The 20867-nt window shown below is 43.6% G+C and overlaps 2 protein-coding genes across 2 annotated transcripts in view; both read left to right on the top strand.

The window, feature by feature from the left end:
* The first annotated feature begins 1049 nt into the window (after nt 1-1049).
* Nucleotides 1050-20867, top strand: part of ITGA1 (integrin subunit alpha 1) — a 73175-nt gene continuing 53357 nt past the window's right edge. The window contains exons 1-3 of the mRNA XM_028748105.2: nt 1050-1304; nt 19309-19429; nt 20121-20233. Of these exons, the coding sequence (XP_028603938.2) occupies nt 1235-1304; nt 19309-19429; nt 20121-20233 (304 nt within the window). The 5' untranslated portion in view covers nt 1050-1234. The remainder of the gene's footprint in view (nt 1305-19308; nt 19430-20120; nt 20234-20867) is intronic.
* Nucleotides 7762-12576, top strand: PELO (pelota mRNA surveillance and ribosome rescue factor). Its single transcript, XM_028748106.2, has 2 exons — nt 7762-8780; nt 10988-12576. The coding sequence occupies exons 1-2, from the start codon at nt 8055-8057 to the stop codon at nt 11417-11419; spliced, it is 1158 nt and encodes a 385-aa protein (XP_028603939.2). The 5' UTR covers nt 7762-8054; the 3' UTR covers nt 11420-12576.

Genomic DNA, 20867 nt, shown 5'->3' with positions numbered 1-20867 from the left:
TCACACCTCTCTGCCCATCTCTCTGCCAAGAGGGTGCCACCTTCACAAACCCCAGTGTGTTTTTCATTCTAGGCTGTGCAGGGACTCCCAGCTGTCAAAGAACACTGAAGCAATACTATGGCAAAACCAGAATGACAAACTGGTACAGAAGTGGATCAAACGTTGCTGGTCACTGAACAATTCAGAATATATGGGCTGTCATGGAGGAGGGGGGGGGGGAGATAGTCACCAAACAGGAAACTAGAATTTTCATTAATGATATAGCACTTTACTTGGTCCTGCTATAGCTCTCTGAGAACTGTCTCTGTTATTCCCAATTTACAGCTAGGGTAACTGAGGCTGAAAGATAGCAGCTTGACTGCAGATTTAAAACTGTATGTGACAAGGCCTGTAGAGCAATTTATGCTAACATGATTGATCCAAATAAGCAGTAGGTGTTAATCTTAAATACAAATTGCATGAGAGAATTTGCAGTCTCCGCCACTGCCACCGCCTTCTACAAAGGCTCGATTTAGTATATATGCTACAATACAGAACAGAAACATTTTTAAAGAGTGATGTAAGTGGAGGAAAAATTAGACCCACAAAGGGCAGCTTCAGCGTGGAAGTGTCTTGAAATCTGAATCTGACACACACACTTCTTAATAGGGACCTCTGCAGTTTTGCAGAGAAGAGAGTATTATTTAGGACCGCGGTTTGGGAAGAAAGGTGGGGGTGGAGGGAGAGAGAGAAGAGGTTGTTCCCAAAACCTGCCTTCTCACTGTCAGCATTTGGTAGAAGCTGGCTGGTAGCTGGAGACACCCATTAATTATAAGCATGCAGATGTCCCTTTAAGGTTTGCTTCGCAGCCTGCCGACTTCAGCCTAAACACGAGCTGTTAAAGATCTGACTTTATTTGTACATGTCTCTGAGCTACGGGATCCAGCCACGTGGGGGTTTCAAAGGCTCAGAGCCCACTTGGAGCAGGAGAGGGAGGGGGGCTGGGGAGAGGGGGGTGCAATTCATCTTGATGTGTAGGGGGAAAGAAACTTAAAGGGCTTGAACAACAAACAGGAAATGCCTGGCTGGGCTGCCGCTGCTGCTAATGCAGAAGGGACCAGAAGCAAGAGCGGCAGCGGCAGCAGCAACAGGGCTGTGAAGTTAGCAGCCGAACAATAGAACCCCTGTTGCTAACAAGCTTGCCTCGTTTCTTTCTTATTTTTCCCCTGCACGGGTTCCTTTTGCAATTGCAACCATGGGCTCCTGCTCCCTCTGTCCCAGCGGCAGCGTTCCAGGTGTCGCTGTCCCCTGCTTGGTACTGACAGGTGAGAACATCTTTCTCTTCTTTCCGAAGGCTCCGCATCTGCCAAGCTCTCCCTCGGCTTTTGGCTCTCCCCAGAATTGAGCAATTCATCATTCCCACTTCTTTCAGTCTGTCTGCTTTTCAGCCAATTCCACACACACCCCGCCCCGAGTTTTAAGTCAACTTTACAACCAGCGATTCAGTGATTTTGGGTGACAGAAGCTTTAAAACTAAACAGAAAGATGCAAAGAAAGAGGAAAGTGGGAAATAAGAAATCATAGAACTAGGCACGCAAGGAAAGGGGTGACCGGGTTGAAATGTACTGTTGTGCAAGCTTGATTTTCACTTTTGCAAATCGTTTTGGACAGTGTAGCAAATTGCGCCCCCTTAACTGCACAGGAGATAAGGGAGCTGATTTACTCTTACTTAGCGTAACACTGCCAATGAAACATGTGGTGTTTCCATTTCAGGATTCCCTGTTCTCGAGGATTTCTTAGAGCACCATAGACTCAGGGGAGTTCAGCTTTTCCTGACACAAACCATTTTCTGTTTTGGGGTGGTGGAATGGGAGGAAATGGAAATGGAAGTGGGGGTGGGAGAGGAAATGAACACAATTGCAATTGCTCAATGCTTTGTGGGTCTCGGAGGGATGGTTTTGCTGAAGTATGTGAGCGAAGCAAAAAAAAAAAAAATAGTGGGGAGGGGAGCATCACATTGACAAAGGCTGAGAGTAGCCAGGAAATCTTATCGTAATCACCCCAAGGGGAAATGAAAATATTATTTTCTGTTGTTTGTGTCTTTTGTAATGTTTGGTTCTAGTTTGTAACTCACTTTCGACAGGCTGGTTTTATTTATTTTTAATGAGACAACTTTGGGATGAGTGGTTTAAATTTTCAACTTTTTGTCTTTGCTTTGGGGGTTGTTCTTCAGCAATGTGCACTGCAGTTGCAGCAATGCCTGATTATAGTGATCCCAGCTTACCAAGCAATGGCAGCACAAGTCATATGATTATAACATCCAAAAATTATAGCATGGTACTATTCTCCTTCCTATACACAGTGGTGGCGATGTTTAAGGATGTTTTTCATACAGATAATGAACTGTTTTGTTACTCCGTTTCTGGATTTCTTTTTCAACAAGCTCTGCAACACCTTCCAGCCACTAGTAGTTGAATAATTTACTGTTGAATTTACTCTGAGCTGAACATCTAAATACAAAGGTAGGCCACTTGATTGAAAAGAAGTATTGGACCTGCACAACAGCATATAGTCAGTGCATAGATTGTTGGTCATTAGATACCATCCAAGCTCCTGGAAGATAGCAGAGAGTAAACACAGGGTGGAATATTCCATTCTTGCTTTAGGTGGTTGGTTATTTTCCTCTTCAGTGTACAGTGGTACCTCAGGTTAAGTACTTAATTCGTTCTGTAGGTCTGTTCTTAACCTGAAACTGTTCTTAACTTGAAGCAACACTTTAGCTAATGGGGCCTCCTGCTGCTGCCGCACCGCCGGAGCACAATTTCTGTTCTCATCCTGAAGCAAAGTTCTTAACCCGAGGTAATATTTCTGGGTTAGTGGAGTCTGTAACCTGAAGCGTATGTAACCTGAAGCGTATGTAACCCGAGGTACCGCTGTAGTATCCATTTATGTCGTTGTTGAAGATAGGATGGAAGTTAGAATTTCTAAGAATTGTGAACTTCTAAGAAGTGTGGGCTGCCGCACGTCATGCCCTTCTCATCACTTGATTAGTCAGTTCTTGATAACTTGCAAGCTGGATGTCTGAACTGTTTACCAGATAATGTTTAACATAATGTGAATACAGAAATTTAGGGTGGTGTCTTGTCTCATTCTTACACGCAAGAAGCTGCAGGCTTCAACTGATGAACAAAAGTATGAATTGACCTTCAGGTTAATTTTTTGCTTGTTTGTTTTCTCTTCTGATGCTTTGCCTGGGTTCAGTTTTTACGTTCCTTACATGTAGAACCGAAACTGAGGAAGAGATGGATATAGGGTAAAGGAAGTATAGAGCAAGATACCCTTGTTGATCATACTGAAAGACAAAATCTGATAAAAGCCAGCTCTTATAAGACCATCAGCTCAACAGCAACATCATAGCCATTGCCAACATCTAACTGAACAAGAGTTGAAGCTAAGATTATAGATCTAAGAATGCTTCATAGCAAGCTGGTCAAATATGTCTAAGGATTGAGTTATAGGCCTGATAGGGCCACTGCCTTCTAATTTTCCTTCCCGTTTTTGAAAACCGAACAGAATATAAAAGTTAAGGATTTGCAGGATAATTCTGCATACTTGCCATGGTAGTTTCTGAACTGATGCTAAGCAAAATATAAACATGAACTTTAAAGATTTTCAAATGTGACTGAACAGGAAAGGGTACACACAAGACATAAATGAAACTTTTTTCATAAGGCCAAATTCTGATCCCAAATACAGAAGCCCCATTGTGTCTTTTATTAGGCCAAAATTATAGTCCAGTAGCAATCAGCTATTTGGCATTTTTGAGGATTTTATTTAAAGTTATCCAATTCTTTCTTTTTAACGTAGGCTCATCGACTTGGTATCTTTCTCAGAATATTTATTTCCCTTTCCCCTGTGCATGTGAAGAACTGAGCCACAACCTTCGTCTACCGAAGGTTGCATAAATGATCTCTTTTGACATCTGATGGGAGGGCATTCCACAGGGCGGGCGCCACAACCAAGAAGGCCCTCTGCCTGGTTTCTTGTAACTTCACTTCTCGCAATGAGAGAGCTGCCAGAAGGCCTTCATAACTGGATCTCTGAGCTGAACAATGGGGGTGGAGATGCTCCTTCAGGTATACGGGGCAGAAGCCTTTAAAGCTCAGCACCAACACTTTGAATTGTGCTCAGAAACGTACTGAGAGCCAATGTAGTCTTTTAGAACTGTTGTTATATGGTCTCCCGGTCACCTGTCTGGCAGCTTGCATTCATCTAGTATGGCCAGGCTACTTTGCAGGAGAATTGCTGAAGCCTGTATATTCCCTTCAATATCCCAAGTTTTAGCTAAATTCTGACATTCATCAATTTATAACATTCACTGGCTTCCTAGAATTATGAGCGCCTTTGCACCCCCAGACTTATTTTAAGAGGTATAGGTGGATGAACTGCAGAAAATGTTACAAATTTCTACCATAAGACCATCTGTTTCTCAACAAGCTCCTTTCCTATCTTATTTGCTACTTATCAAATATTTTCTATTCCTATACTGTATAACAAAAGGATAGTCTAATAATTTGTTGCTATTTCTCCTTCCAGCAATTGTTTCGAAGTTTGGGTTTCAATTGAGATAATATCGTGATGTATCTCCATAATAACGGCAATAGTATTTCATATTAAGCCTCAGTACTATTATTGTTTTGAAAACACGATCCACTACTTCTGCCTTTAAAAGCTGTTTTTTTTTATAAAAAAAAGCTAAATGACGAAAATGGCTTTTGAAATGGCTGACTTTACAGCTGTAAAATAATGCCATCAATTTAAATATTTGTCAGACTAGGAGTTATAATAAAAAGTGGTGAACAAAGGGGCTGCCATATGCTGCAATGGAATAGCTTCACTGTTTATTACCTGCTTTTAAAAAGAAAAGATGTTAAGGCACATCATTTTCTGTTCAAATGTTCTTAGAACTGAAAAAACAAGGACTTGCAATGAAACCAATTACTAATATATTTTGAGACTGTTGTTTTCAACTGAGTCCTCTTTTGCATAGCTAGTTTTCCTAATAAATAAACCAAAGTTATTGCAAAAGTATTTCCTAATCGTTTTCTGAACATTGCACAAGGGTCAACTGAACATCTTCAACTGAAGACTGCATAACCCACTTCTTATAAAAAAAACAAACCCACAATTTTATGGGTTACAAAGTAGATCAGAAACTTAATCTATTATCTTGAACAGGAGGGCTAGTCCTGCAAAAAAAATTACTTATTTAGTTAGTTTTTATCACAGATTGTTGATTGCACCATCCTAAGAGTTAGAATGGGGACGCGGGTGGCGCTGTGGGTAAAAGCCTCAGCGCCTAGGGCTTGCTGATCGAAAGGTCGGCGGTTCGAATCCCTGCGGCGGGATGCGCTCCCGTTGTTCGGTCCCAGCGCCTGCCAACCTAGCAGTTCGAAAGCACTCCCAGGTGCAAGTAGATAAATAGGGACCGCTTACTAGCGGGAAGGTAAACGGCGTTTCCGTGTGCGGCTCTGGCTCGCCAGAGCAGCGATGTCACGCTGGCCACGTGACCCGGAAGTGTCTCCGGACAGCGCTGGCCCCCGGCCTCTTGAGTGAGATGGGCGCACAACCCTAGAGTCTGTCAAGACTGGCCCGTACGGGCAGGGGCAGTGGCGTAGCGTGGGGGGTGCAGGGGGGGCCGGCCGCCCCGGGCGCAACATCTGGGGTTAGGGCAAATCCATGGGTTAGGGGGCGCAAATCCACGGGTTAGGGGGCGCAAATTACTTGCCTTGCCCCGGGTGCTGACAACCCACGCTACGCCACTGGGCAGGGGTACCTTTACCTTTACCTTTAAGAGTTAGAATGAAGTCACTTGCAGACTACCTGTTTACTGGGCACTGATCCTGATTTGTTTGCACAAAGTTTGTGGGGAGGTTATATGATGTCGTATCAACTTCCTCTCTTCCCACACTTTCCCATGCATCCATTGCTGCAAATGTCTGTTTTTAATTTTTTAAAACAGGGTCCGTTGTGCAAGAGCCCAAATCTATTTTAAATGCACAACCTGAATTTGCGGTTATGCGTGGAATCCCACTAGCAAAAAGCAAGCCAGGAAGCACACTGAGATTCACTTAGAGCTACAGTTCTTGCTTTCAGAGTAATTTATATAGGTAATTTATAGCACAGGATGCTTAAGATTGGCTGTTTCTATTGCCTTTATATGGCAAGCAAGGCACTATGCAGAAACAGTGACTCTGCCTCAGTGGTTCAGCAGGTTTCCTACTAATGTCATCTCTTCCCACAAGAAGGATCTGAGCACACTGGAAAGATGGTGCAAAGCATAGGGCTGATGTGCATATAACATACTGTATTTTTTGCTCTATAAGACTCACTTTTTCCCTCCTAAAAAGTAAGGGGAAATGTGTGTGCGTCTTATGGAGCGAATGCAGGCTGTGCAGCTATTCCAGAAGCCAGAACAGCAAGAGGGATTGCTGCTTTCACTGCACAGCGATCCCTCTTGCTGTTCTGGCTTCTGAGATTCAGAATATTTTTTTTCTTGTTTTCCTCCTCCAAAAACTAGGTGCGTCTTGTGGTCTGGTGAGTCTTATAGAGCGAAAAATACGGTACATTTAAAGCACATGGCTTCTCCCCCCCAAACTGTAGTTTGTTAAGGGTGCTGGGAATTGTAGCTCCGTGGTGGGTAAACTACAATTCCCATGAAGGAATTCTTTGGGGGAAGCAATGTGCTTTAAATGCATGGTGTGTATGCAGCCAGTTTTTCCAGACCAGAGGTGAACGGATCATTTAGATATGGCAAACAGGATACTGGAAACCATTTTTGGGTTTTTTATGGATTTGCCATAGAAAGCATGGGGGAATATGGTCTAACAGTCTGATGCTATCAAAGTCACGTGGACGCTGTGAAAAACGTGCATGCATGAGCAGCCGCGATCCCTTATTAAATACCAGTCTTTAAGTATCCAGCGGCACTTGAGCCAGAGTATTACCAGCTCCATTTAAATGTTTTGCTGTTCAGGGGCTGTTAAAGCAAGAGATCAGGAGCTGGGAATATACAATAGTTCCAAAAATTGAAATTGGGTTTAAGACATAGCTGTCAACGTTTCCCTTTTTTAAGGGAAATTCCCTTATTCCGAATAGGATTCCTCGCAATAAAATGGAAAAGTTGACAGCTAGGGTTTAAGAACCAGCTATGCCAGGAGAAGTGCCGAACAGCTGAAAATCACCTTATTTTAATCATCTTTTGGGGAAGGGGGGGGTCACAGCCCGCTTCTCCTGTGCATATTTGCGCGCAAGCGATTCTAACTGAATAGGGCTTACTCCCAGGAATGTATGCATTGCAGAAACAAAGTCTTTCTGGAAATTATGAGGCAAGAATAAACTCCACCGCATGTAACGGGATCTACTCGCCTTGTGAGCGAGCGCATTTCCTAGAAGAGGCTATTCACTCTTTAAACTATTAAAACCAGAAACTTGCGCGGCGGTGGGCAAACGACGCGCATGCGTTGTAAAGCACAAAGTCAGCGAGCCGCTCCCAACTCTGCTGCGACCGCGATTCCCGGGCAGAACCAGCCGGCCGGTCCGCGCATGCGCCGCGGGGCGCGGCTGGCGGAACGTTCCGGCCGCCTTGCCAGCCGGCGACTTTCCTCTGCCGGATGACGCGACGTGGGGAGCACGGCGCAGGCGCTCCTTAGGCGGCGGGAGCGCAGTGACGCCACCGCGCATGTTCGGAAGGAGGGGAGGAGGAAAAGCCGCCGACTCTTGGCCTATCAGGACCCGGCGGGCGCGCAGGCGCAGGGGAGAAGCGGCCGGAGGGCGACTGTTGGGCCGCCGATGCTGAAGTGATGGGTCGCTGAGGAGAATTTTCTCTCACACGCCGCATCGAGAGGCCTCGCCCTCGGCAGCCCAGTCATGAATAGCTGACCCCCCCCTCATCCTTTTCACTCACTGAGAGGAACCAGGCCTCTGAGGCGGCGGCCTGGCGTGTTCCGCTCTTCCCGGGGCTTGAGCGGCGGGTGCGGCAGGGCCGCCCGCCTGCCCCCTGAGGCGCCGGCAGGATGAAGCTGGTGCGGAAGGACATCGAGAAGGACAACGCCGGGCAGGTGACGCTCATCCCCGAGGAGGCCGAGGACATGTGGCACGCCTACAACCTGCTTCAGGTCGGGGACAGCCTGCGGGCCTCCACCATCCGCAAGGTGCAGACGGAGTCGGCCACGGGCAGCGTGGGCAGCAACCGGGTGCGCACCACCCTGACGCTGTGCGTGGAGACCATCGACTTCGACTCGCAGGCGTGCCAGCTGCGCGTCAAGGGCACCAACATCCAGGAGAACGAGTACGTCAAGATGGGCGCCTACCACACCATCGAGCTGGAGCCCAACCGCCAGTTCACGCTGGCCAAGAAGCAGTGGGACAGCGTGGTCCTCGAACGGATCGAGCAGGCCTGCGACCCGGCCTGGAGCGCCGACGTGGCGGCCGTGGTAATGCAGGAAGGGCTGGCGCACGTCTGCCTGGTGACGCCCAGCATGACCCTGACTCGGGCCAAGGTGGAGGTGAACATCCCTCGGAAGCGGAAGGGCAGCTGCGCGCAGCACGACCGGGCGCTGGAGAGGTTCTACGAGCAGGTGGCGCAGGCCATCCAGCGCCACATCAACTTCGACGTGGTCAAGTGCGTGCTGGTGGCCAGCCCGGGCTTCGTGAGGGAGCAGTTCTGCGATTACATGTTCCAGCAGGCCGTGAAGACGGACAACAAGCTGTTGCTGGAGAACCGCTCCAAGTTTTTGCAGGTAAAGCTCAAGGCAGCGTGCTCCGTTTAAGTTCAAGGGAGGGGTGATCGTTATTCGATAGTGGAATGGAATATATATATATATATATATGGGCGGGTGTGCAAACATGGTTTGCCAGAACATGCAAAATATCAGCACGTGTCTACATAGAACTAGGTGAATGCATCTAAGACAGCCACACACAAAAATGTTCACAGTACATTAATGGCCATCCTATAACATTCACTTGTTTTAAGTAATGGTAATAATAATAATAACCCATCTGGCTGAGTTTCGCCACTCACTCTAGGCGGCTCCCAATCAAGTGTTAAAAACAGTACAGCATTAAATAGTAAAAACTTCCCTAAGCAGGGCTGCCTTCAGATGTCTTAAAGATAGGATCCAAATCCTTTCACAAATGCTTATTCAGCCAACTTGGGCATCCCAAGTTCAATGCTGTGGGTTGGATGTGGATGCAGGCTTATCTGGGAGTAAGTACCATTGATTTAATGGGGCTCACTTCTGAACAGACATGCATTGGACTGGGCAATTATTTAAAGTAGACCTGTCAATATAAATGGGACTTAAAGTCCTTTGAAGACTTTCTTCCCATCCACTTGGGATAAGTATCTGTAAGACTGTTGCTTTGAATCCCTTCCTCTGAAGGCTTCAGCCCTAAGCATGGTTACTTTTAGCTAAGTTGACTGGCTTTTGTGGAACTTATTTATGAAAAAAGCATGTTTAATTGGCTGATATACATCAGTTTCAGATGCCAATCTCATCCTATTACTTTGGTTGCAGTCCTGTGTCCCTTTACCTGGGGATAAACACCATTGACCTTACTGAGACTTGCTTTCTCAGTTGACATGTGTAAAATTGCACTGATAATCACTTCTCCAGACCTTTCCCTTTTTTGATGCCAGTTCCCTTGGAACTTGTATTTAGTGTACATTGGTTGAAAGATCCAGAAAATCAGTTTGTGCCTAAATCCCTGTCATGAATGATGTAAGGAGACCCACTCTTCAACATTTATTTGATACATAAATCTGTAATATTTATGCACTCTAATATAAGTTGCATTGCATTATTAGATTGCTCAGATTTATTAATTTCTGCTATGCAGTATTGCACTTGGTAAACTTAATATCTTTCCAACTGTGTGCAGGGTCCTCTGGAAATTAATGTACTTGTAGGCATACATGACAGAGCTGAAACTTTTGGTATAAGAAGTAATAAGATTAAAACAGCTTTAAAGCATGGCTGAATAAATACTGCTCAACGAAAAGAACAAAATCTTGTGGGTTGTATGTAAATCCATTAGAAGTATTATTTAACTTCTAACTGCATGTAGCTTTTGGAAAGGAGAGGTGCAAGCATGCTTCTAATGCCAATGAAACCTTCCCTAAATTTAAGGAAGGAGAGTGGCAGTATTAAATACCAGTTTTTTATTCTATATTTTAAAAATGCCTGCTTGAGCATGAAATGTTTGAGCTTTTTGAGGCAAATTCTCATGCTAATGAAACTGTGTCCTATTGTGCTACTTGCAGTTAATATGGAGGATGTGGTTAAGAACTCTTCCTAGCGGGCCATAAAGTTTCTGAAGTAGTGTATGATCCCATATATGTTTACACAAGAGTTATCCTAAATTAAATTAGACTTGAAACTAGTAAGCATGCTTAACATGGCAGTCCTTCTGATGGTTGTAAAAAGTGAAATGCTCTGCAACAGTGTTGGAGAACCTGCCACCTTCCAGATATTGTTGAACTACTATAGGCGCAGCCAGCATTGCCAGTGGTCAGTTTGTAATGGGAGGTGTAGTCCAGCAATATCTGAAGGGCCATGCATTCTCAACCCTTACTCTATGTGGTATGTGCATCACTGAAGTTTGTTCAAAAACCCTTATTTGTAGGAGGAAGTCACCAGTAGCACTGTTGTTTTTAACGTATCTAGCAAAACTAAGCATAGGGCTTAGTTACAAATGGTAGGATGTAATCTCACAACTTTCCAGAAACTGAACATAAAAACTTCTTTGAATGATGTAAATAGTCGTCCTTATCGTCAGTCATCATGTCTCACCACAACAGACAATTCTGCAATTTCAGGGGCTTTTGCATTCGAGAATTTTTACCTGACCTGAACACAACTCAAATTTAAGGAATTCAGTTTTCAAGAGAAATAAAAGTCATTATCAAAGTTGTTTCTTTTCTTTCTTTCTTTTTTTATTCTAGGTACACTCTTCCTCTGGACATAAATATGCATTAAAAGAAGCTCTGTGTGACCCAGCTGTGACAAGTCGACTTGCTGATACTAAAGCAGCTGGTGAAGTCAAAGCCTTAGATGATTTCTACAAGATGCTACAACATGAGCCTGACCGGGCTTTTTATGGTCTCAAGCATGTGGAAAAAGCCAATGAAGCCATGGCTGTTGATACCTTATTGATCAGTGATGAACTTTTTAGGCATCAGGATGTGGCTGCACGCAGTCGTTATGTCCGGCTAGTTGATAGTGTGCGTGACAACATGGGCACTGTTCGCATCTTCTCCAGTCTTCATGTGTCTGGGGAACAGCTTGGACAACTAACAGGTGTGGCTGCCATTCTGCGTTTTCCTGTTGCTGAGCTCTCTGATCAGGAAGAAGATTCCAGTTCTGAAGAAGATTGATGATGGTGTACTCATTCACCCTTCTCATGTAATGACTGCTTCAGCAGGGAAGGGGCTATCTTTGTCCCACATATTTTATGCTTCTGTACCATGCCTTACCAAAAGGAAAAAAACAATGGGAACACTATTTTTTTAAGTGACTGGTAAGGTGAGCATTTAGTGTGCTGCTCTAGAATATTGCATATTTATACATTTTCCTTGTGTGAGTGGTAATGATTATGATAGTTCTCTCTTATCAAAACTGGACTGACATAACTAATTGGAAAACATTGCTGGTGCTTTGTGGAACATGTGGAAAACCAATAAACTGAAACAATGAAAGAAGATAATGTTTTGCTTAAGTATTTTCTGTGTTTTGCACACACACAAAAGTTTCTCTCCCCTCCCCCCTGTTATCATGGGAACTTGTTTAAATGCTAGGATGTTATAACTGAGTGTTGTTGAAGTGTTTATTAAGTTGAGTTGGTGTGACATACTGTAAGTGTAATTGTGTTTTATTGTGTCTGAAAGATTGTGGCTGATTTTGCACAATCCTTTCAACTTAACCACTGAGATGGGCACAAGCTACAGGCACTCACATGTAGCTGTTTTATTCCTTTCTTCACATGTGACAAAACAAAGGTTAATGGCTTCCAAACAAGCCAGTATACAAAGCCACAATTTAAAATGGTTTGGAAGCCATTAATTATAGTTTCAAGTAACAGGAAGGTATGGGTAACTGGATTCCAGTCTTGTTTCCTAACTTACATGAACAGAGAAGTGAAGTGGGAGCAAAGGGGCTGGATATGGGTGCATGATGCTTGAGTATATATTGCTTATTAAGTTGTGATTTGATCATGCCAACACGGCCATTGATTTACTCTGTTGTTGAATTGAGAATTTTAGTTGCAACAAATAACTATTTTAAAAAATGAAAAGCAAAAATAATACTTGATTTATTAAAAAAGGATTTTAAGCAGAACTCCCATGGACACTGTTAATGCATAAGGTGGGTCATGTGTGGCCTACCCATATTTTATTAAATACTGTTATTGCTGGGTTAATCATAACAATGGCACATTTCTCATGGCCACCTAGATCATAAAAGGCAGTTTTCATAGAAGAGCGTAATCACTAAAAAGCTAAAACATATGTTTTAATAAAATGTTGGCAACAAACTTATTTTGTGAGGATTTTACTAGTCTTGCTCATGTGTCCTATTAGTTTATTTTATTAGGAAGTAAGCACGGATTCAATAAGTGAACAGCTAAACAAAATCAGTGAAAGAATGAGCTGGGAGGTGGTTGGGTTTGGGGAACCAAGTCTTTGTTCCCAGTGTGCAGTCTACTGATCTAAGGCCTCAGTTCTAGGCACCTTTCTCTAAAGATAAGTTCCATTGAACTCTGTGGGCTTACTTGCAAGTCAACATACATAAGATTCGGCTGTTATTCAGGAATATTTTCTCCTCCTTGTGGGATTGGATTCTGCAATCCCAAAACTTAACGTGTGTGTCTAATCTTCTGGATTTGGGATTATAGTCTCTTTACTTGAACTCTAGACCTAAGACCACCAGAGGAATACTGATAGCCATTTCCCTCTCTAAACTGGGTTCATTTCAATATTCCTACAGTATTCAGTACTTTCAAGAACTAATTAGTGTTTTTTATGAGAGATGAAAACTTTTACAACACACAGGTAGCCTCTTTGGGCTAGAACAATGTTTGCCTTGTGCTAGGTGAGTTTTCACCAACCTGGCAATTTCCAGATGTTTGGGATTACAACTTCCATTAGCCCCAACCACCCTCAGTTTGGTAAAGACTGGGCTAGATTATAAAGAAGGATGTTGCTGTGCCAGGTCCATGATATTTGTATTTAGCTATATTATTTATATCACTTAGTAATTGCTGAGGTCTTAAGTTAGTCATAAGTAGGCCTACTCTGAATTTGACATAGTTGATTCCTGTAACTCGTGAATGTTATTGCAGTTAATGATCAGTTAACAAACATACTAGTATTTTAAATGAAATATCTGAATGCAAGACCACATGCAGGCTATGCTAGTTGCATTAACATGACAAGATGGTTGAGATACGGCTAGAAAGGATAAAAACAGTATGTAAAATCTCTCCCTAACATTTTGCACAAAACAGGTATTTGCTAAATATTCCCAAATCTTTTTTACTTTGATTTTGGGGGAAGTAGCTTTGGGTTAAGAAAAAGTCTAACTTAACAAGGCTGCTTTTTGTGGCCCTTTTAATAATTAATTTAATAACCTGTCATTGAGGAAATTCTTAATGAATTTACACTCTGGGACATTTATTCTTTGATGTATTCATTCTTTGATGTATTCTGTATTTATTAAAACGTATTTGCTGCAAGTAGTTGGATATGTGGAAGGTGATGTAGGCCACAATCCAATGCACACAGGAAGGAGAGTGGTCTCCATGGAAGAAACCCTTGCATGGCTAAAATTTATGATTGATTTTTATTTATTTATTTATTTTGCAAAAGCACTGTTAGATAACTGTCCTTAACCTCCGCTTTATCTCTTTGATAGTTATCCATTTATTGTCGAGGCGTATACTTGTATCAGTTTCTCACAACAGTTTTTCAGATAGTTCCTTCCCTTATTTATTGCACTTGGCCACCTTGCTTTTAAGGAGCTCAAGACAATGTCTCATAATTTTTCTCTGCTCCTCCCAACCTTTATACAGTGGTACCTCGGGTTAAGTACTTAATTCATTCCGGAGGTCCATACTTAACCTGAGACTGTTCTTAACCTGAAGCACCACTTCAGGTTAAGCTAATGGGGCCTTCTGCTGCCACTGCGCCGCCAGAGCACGATTTCTGTTCTCATCCTGAAGCAAAGTTCTTAACCCGAGGTACTATTTCTGGGTTAGCGGACTCTGTAACCTGAAGCATCTGTAACCCGAGGTACCACTGTATACGGTACCTTTAACAGCTCTGTCATACAGTGTCCACCACCTTCATGCCTTCCATCATCCTTGACTATTGACCATCCTGGTGGGACCTGATAGGAGTTTTGGTCCAAAACATTTGGAGGGCCACAGGTTGGGGAAGGCTGGTATAGGTCAATAGAGTGGTGAATATTCAGCTAACTTCATTGCAGAAAAGCTTTCTTCACTGGCTTATACTGTTATTTGCACTTCTCACTGCTCACCAGTGCTTTGTTAAACTGATAAATGTACTAAATCAAGGCTTTGTATCTTTTCCCAAGCTGAGAAAACTGGGAGACTTTTTTGTGGGGGGCGATAAGGCTCAAGAAAATGGAACTCTATTAACTGTATACCAAGGCAGTATGACCTAGTGCCTTTTACCAGTTGCTTGACACCACAGGAGGAGAGAGTGCTCTTGTGCTCTGTTTCTGCCTGCAGGTTTGCCACAGGCATCTGTTCAGTAACTGTGAAGATAGGAGGCTGTACTACACAGGCCACTGGGTTTATGCAACAGACTCTTAGGTTGAGATGAATTAGAATTAAGGTGCCCTGGGTTTTGAATTCCCATTATTTGCTGAATTTGAACAAAGCCTAGTGTTGGATCTGAACAACTGTTAATTATAAAGTCTGAGTCATCTGCAAGATCCTTAGCTCTGTTTTGCTCTAGTAGACAGTTGTCTACTTTTTTACAAACAGCATTCTATTTCTTTTGTATAGTTTACTGGAAATTCTCCAGAATCTTAGTTTATTATTCTGTAAAGGTTAAAGATTAAGGCAGAGAAGCTCAAACAAAAGTTCTTTTATGGTCTGTAGGGGGGGAAATTGGCAGATTTGAATTCTGAGCTAGAAAACTGAAAGATTTGTATAAGGTTTTATCTGAAATACTGGTATTTAGTCACAAATGAAATTAATTGCCATATGAATTTCAGTTGCAGCATTTTGAGAGAGTGGGTGTGGCGTTTGCCCTCCTAGGTGTGTGACATCATACTGGGTTCATAAGGAAAGGGTTAACTTATTGTAAAATGACTAACCAATGGGAACCCCAGGGGGCAGAGTTAACAGGTATAAGTTTTAAGCACAGAGGGTTTTTGGAGGAGTTAGGGTTAGGGTGGTAGAGAAGACAGTCTGGAGTTAGAAGAGACAGAGAAGATAAGTCTGTGGGTTGGGCTAGTCTGGTGTGAGTGAGTGAGAGAATTTGTTAAGAGGAGTCAGTCAGACAGTTGAGATAATCAGTCACTAGGAATTAGGAAGGTATAGGCCAGTAAATTATTATTATTATTATTATTATTATTATTATTATTATTATTATTATTTATACCCCGCCCATCTGGTTGAGTTTCCCCAGCCACTCTGGGCAGCTTCCAATCAAGTGTTAAAAACAATACAGCATTAAATATTAAAAACTTCCCTAAACAGGGCTGCCTTCAGATGTCTTTTAAAAAGAAGATAGCTGCTTATTTCCTTCACATCTGAAGGGAGGGCGTTCTACAGGGCGGGCGCCACTACTGAGAAGGCCCTCTGTCTGGTTCCCTGTAACCTCACTTCTCCCAATGAGTGAACCGCCAGATGGCCCTCGGCACTGGACCTCAGTGTCCGGGCTGAACGATGCGGGTGGAGACGCTCCTTCAGGTCCTAAACTATAGTTAAGATACTGACAGGAATATTACCTGGGAAACCGTAAACTTGTTTGTAAAATAAACTTGGTTTTTTGGTTCACTTTTAACAACTGACTGGACTCCGTGTTTTGCCAGAGAGTAACTGGTTGGTGGCAGCAGGGAAGCGAGCACAGTGGTGGCACAGGGATCAATAGACCGTTAAACGTCCGGGGACCCTGTGTGATCGCCACAGTGGGGGTTACAAGAGCTCTGAAAAATGCACATATTCTGTATGTGATGTACATTTTGCTGGAGGAAAGCTGGGGTTAGAGTAATATGTGACAACCCAGAAATGCTTGCTGTTGCATTATTCTTGCATGTTGAGCATCCCCCCCGGGAACTGCAGTGTGCTGTGAAGTTGATTGTATCAGTGGTGCAGTTAAGGACTGGAAGAAGTCAATGAAAGAATTAATGGTTTCAGTGTTTAGGAGATGTCTGGATGCCAGGTGTAACAATGGAGGAGTAGATTTAGTGTACAAGAGAAGGCCAGAGCTCAGTAGTACAATATCTGTTACACATGCACAAAGTCCCAGGTTCAATCCCTAGCATTTCCAGGTAGGGCTAGGAATGTCCTGTTTGCAACTGAGTACCGTATTTTTTGCTCTATAGGACGCACCAGACCATAGGAGGGGAAGAACAGGAAGAAAAAAATTCTCCCCCTGTCTGCTCAGCGCCCCATCAGCAAAGCGGCAGGAGAAACGGAGCCCCTTCCATTTCTCCTCCTGCTTCACTGAAGGGGCGCTGCGCAGCTCTCCCTCTCTGCTGAAGCCAGGAGAGTCTTGCTCTCCCGGCTTCAGCAAAAGGTACCTGAAGCCTTTGGAGCGCAGCACGAGTTCCCGCTGCGCTCCAGAGGCTTCAGGCGGCTATCCCTGAAGCCTGGAGAGCAAGAGGGGTCGGTGCGCACCGACCCCTCTCGCTCTCCAGGCTTCAGCGAAAGCAACGCGAAGCCAAGGAGCGCGGAAGGAGCTCTCCCTCTGTGCTTCGGAGGCTTTGCGTTGCTTTCGCTGAAGCCAAGGAGCTTGCATTCGCTCCATAGGACGCACACACATTTCCCCTTCATTTTTGGAGGGGGAAAAGTGTGTCCTATAGAGCGAAAAATACGGTAGTTGCATCGAGCTAATGCAAGCAACACTGGACCAATTCATTACTGTTGCTAAAAAATAAAAATCCTGCAGAGGTCCCTGGGTGGACACACTGTTGCCCAGCTGACAATTGCAGGCGGCCCTATCTTTTATCCCTGGGAACAATAGTTTTTCAGTATGAAGCAGGAAATTGCATACCCAGGCACGGAGATAGGGTCCTCCCCCTTTTTTATATCATTGTCTTTGTTTCGCCCTTCAGGTTGCTCAAATCCATTGCCTCCTCCCACCCTTTTGACAGTTCCCCATGTGGTGTCTCAACATCTCATGCCATTAAGTTCTTATGCAGCTGTTTTGGGAGCTCTACCCCAAGGGGATTTCTTCCAATATATATGTGTGTATTTCTGAACACCTTAAGAATACCCCAAATTTGCCGATGCTTCCATCTTGTTTTGGCTGCATAAGCATTGGTGCTTGGGGAAAATTAGTTGGCAATAATATATAAGTAACAAGAAGAGACTTCACTTTTTCAGTGGCTTTTTCTCTCTCATGACAATAGTTTTCTTTGCATTCAGGTTTTTACTTCTACAGCCTGCTAGCAGGCTGCCACCTGAAAGTATTTTGTTAGAGAATACACTAAATAACACAGCAGTGTGATTCATTTTCCTTTTATTTATTGGTCAAAAGAGCAGAGCCAGCAAAACGTCTCTTCCTCTCTCCTTTACTGACAATAACTTTTAAAACTACTTTTTTTGCTATTTTCTGGGGATCATAAGAGCACTAATGGAAACAACGAGACTTTTACAAGCAATAATTCTGTTCTTTTTATCCACTTCAACTACTGTAAAAGGCACTGAAAAGCTTGATCATGGCCTCATAAAATGCATTGTGAATCCTAGCATCACTTAATTATCAACAACTTTTTATGAGATGCACTCTTCTTCTCCAGAGAACATAACCCACAAGAAACACCTACATTACAAGGCCCATTAAAAGGAAAGGGAGGAGCAAAACAAACGTGATCATACTCCTTTTGCATCTCTTCTTCATTTTATTTTGGCTTACATAAGACGGGGCCCTTTGACTCTTAGCCTTTACTTGGAGATCCTGTAGTCCTCTAGAAGTTTTGCACTACAACCCCAGAGAGCCAGTGTGGTATAGTGGTTAAGAGCGATAGACTCATGATCTGGTGAACCGGGTTCGCATCTCTGCTCCTTCACATGCAGCTGCTGGGTGACCTTGGGCTAGTCACACTTCTCTGAAGTCTCTCAGCCCCACTCAGAGTGTTTGTTGTGGGGGAGGAAGGGAAAGGAGAATGTTTGCCGCTTTGAGACTCCTGAAGGGGAGTGATAAAGCGGGATATCAAATCCAAACTCTTCGTCAGTCAGCAAGGCCATTGTTTGAAGATTGTAAGAGTTGCCGTCTGAAACATCTGGAGGGCACCAGGTTGAGGAAGGTAGCCACTGAAGAACAGAGTCTGTTGTTTAGATAAAACACCATGTTAGGCAGTGCGGTCTTACTTTGTTCCACTTGAATCAATCCTTGGAAACCTATGATGCTGAGCTTCTCCCATCAAGCCCCTTCCCGCCCCAGCCTCATGCTGTTTTCCCACTGGATAAAAGAAGCGCTGGGCTTTGGGAAAGGCATATAAGGGCTCTGACAGTCCTTCATCCTCCTTTCCAAAGCCTAGTTAGTGCTTTCCCAGCTTTGAGGAGGAGGTAGAAAAGTTCAAGGACTCAGACATGAGTCTCGCGCCTTCCCCAAACCCAGTGCCTCACTTAGCCAGCTTTGGGAAGACAGCATGAAGGTTGGTGCGGACATCAAATTTTGGACTCGCTTCCCCCCTTCCTTCTGACACGACAAGGCAGTGTGCAACCCACAGGTTCCATGTCAAAATACTCTTGCAGCCTACTTGGTATGAAATGTTGGACCACCCTCATCTAGCCACTTGATAAAACTGGCCACTGGCTGTCACAAAGGCAGAGTAATCACATTTGCACATACACTGAACACACCATGTGTCATCTAGTTCCATATCCTTCTCTTATAGTGGCCAGCTGTGACTACGATGACTGTGGGAAGCCGCCAAGCAGGACATGAGCACAACAGCCCCCTCTCTACTTGTAATTCCCAGGAACTGGTGTTCAGGCATTGACCCCAACCGTGGAGTCACGGTGATTCATATTCTTTCCCCTACATTTTTCTTTTCTTTTACACAGTGCTGCTGCATCTTGTTCTGTCGTTCAATGTTGATGTGAAAGATACAATGACCTTCAGTGGCCCAGTGGAAGATATGTTTGGATACACTGTTCAACAGTTTGAAAATGAAGAAGGAAAATGGTAAGTTTTGGTTTTTGGGGATTCTTCCCCTGCCAGAAAAACATACACACACATACATAAACATAAACCTTTCTCACATCTTTCAGAAATGTATGTTTTACTCTGGGATCTTAGCTCTGCATATTATTTGTTCTGTGCAGCTGATCACATTTATTTTATTTTATTTAACCTATTTAACCTATGAGAGCCAGTGTGGTGTAGTGGTTAAGAGCAATAGATTCGTAATCTGGGGAACCAGGTTCGCGTCTCCGCGCCTCCACCTGCAGCTGCTGGGTGACCTTGGGCCAGTCACACTTCTTTGAAGTCTCTCAGCCCCACTCACCTCACAGAGTGTTTGTTGTGGGGGAGGAAGGGAAAAGGAGATTGTTAGCCGCTTTGAGACTTCTTCGGGTAGTGATAAAGCGGGATATCAAATCCAAACTCTTCTCTATTTATACACTGTTCTTCATCTGAGCAAAACCAGAGTTGTTCACAGTATGTAAATGTAAAACAAAAGCCCCACACATATTAAAACATTTAAAGCCACATTAAAATTACTTCCATTGTGACACAATACATATATAGGAAGCTAAGGAGTTGCAGTCCAGAAATATCTTCAAGACCACGACTCCCTGTTACTGCTTTATAGGGAACAACAGTAAAATTACCTGCTATATTGAAAAGATGACAGGCTCTTTTTTTGGTTTTTCAGGGTGCTTATTGGTTCTCCTTTAGCTGGCCAACCTCAGAAGAAAACAGGTGATGTCTATAAATGCCCTGTGGGACAGGGCCATGCTTTGCCATGTGTAAAACTAAACTTACCAGGTAAGAATGTAAGTGGCTGGCATAAATTTGGAGTAGGTCCAACACAGGAATGTTTAAGACCTTGTCTGTATTTTCTTTGTAATTCTCTGCATCATCGTAGGGTTGCGTCACATATGGCATTCTTCCTCGATCTATATTTATCCATGGAAAATATTCTCATGTGCATCACTACATGTAAAATATGGTGTGAATGTTTCTTCTCTCATGCAGGCCCATGTTTGTTTTTAAGGCCGGTTTGCACCTTGTCATTTTCCCATACCCATGCAGATTACCTGACGTTGTGAAAAAGTACAAAGCAAGGCAGTATATGGGACGAACCAGAGCAATTTGTGGAATGGGGTAGCTTGGGGATAAATGCAGCTGAGATCACAGAGGAACAGCTCCATGATGCTGCAGTGTTAAAACTAATGCGCCTCCTTACAGTCAAGCACCTGGATACAATAGTGTGGAGAAAAATAAGCAAGCCTTGAACTAGTCTCTATGAGATACACACAATATAAACAAGACATTTTGTGGTTCGTGCATTTTGCTCTCCCTTTGTTAGATCCCTCCTTTTGTTACTGTAAACAACATGCTAAACCTTGGCTTAATACTGCGCACAACTGCTGAAACAAGCCTGAGCAAAGCTTTGGGC

Source organism: Podarcis muralis, chromosome 11, assembly GCF_964188315.1.
Source record: "Podarcis muralis chromosome 11, rPodMur119.hap1.1, whole genome shotgun sequence".
Classification (NCBI taxonomy): Eukaryota; Metazoa; Chordata; class Lepidosauria; order Squamata; family Lacertidae; genus Podarcis; species Podarcis muralis.
Note: the sequence above shows the minus strand (reverse complement) of the source record. Positions and strands in the feature narration are given on the sequence as shown.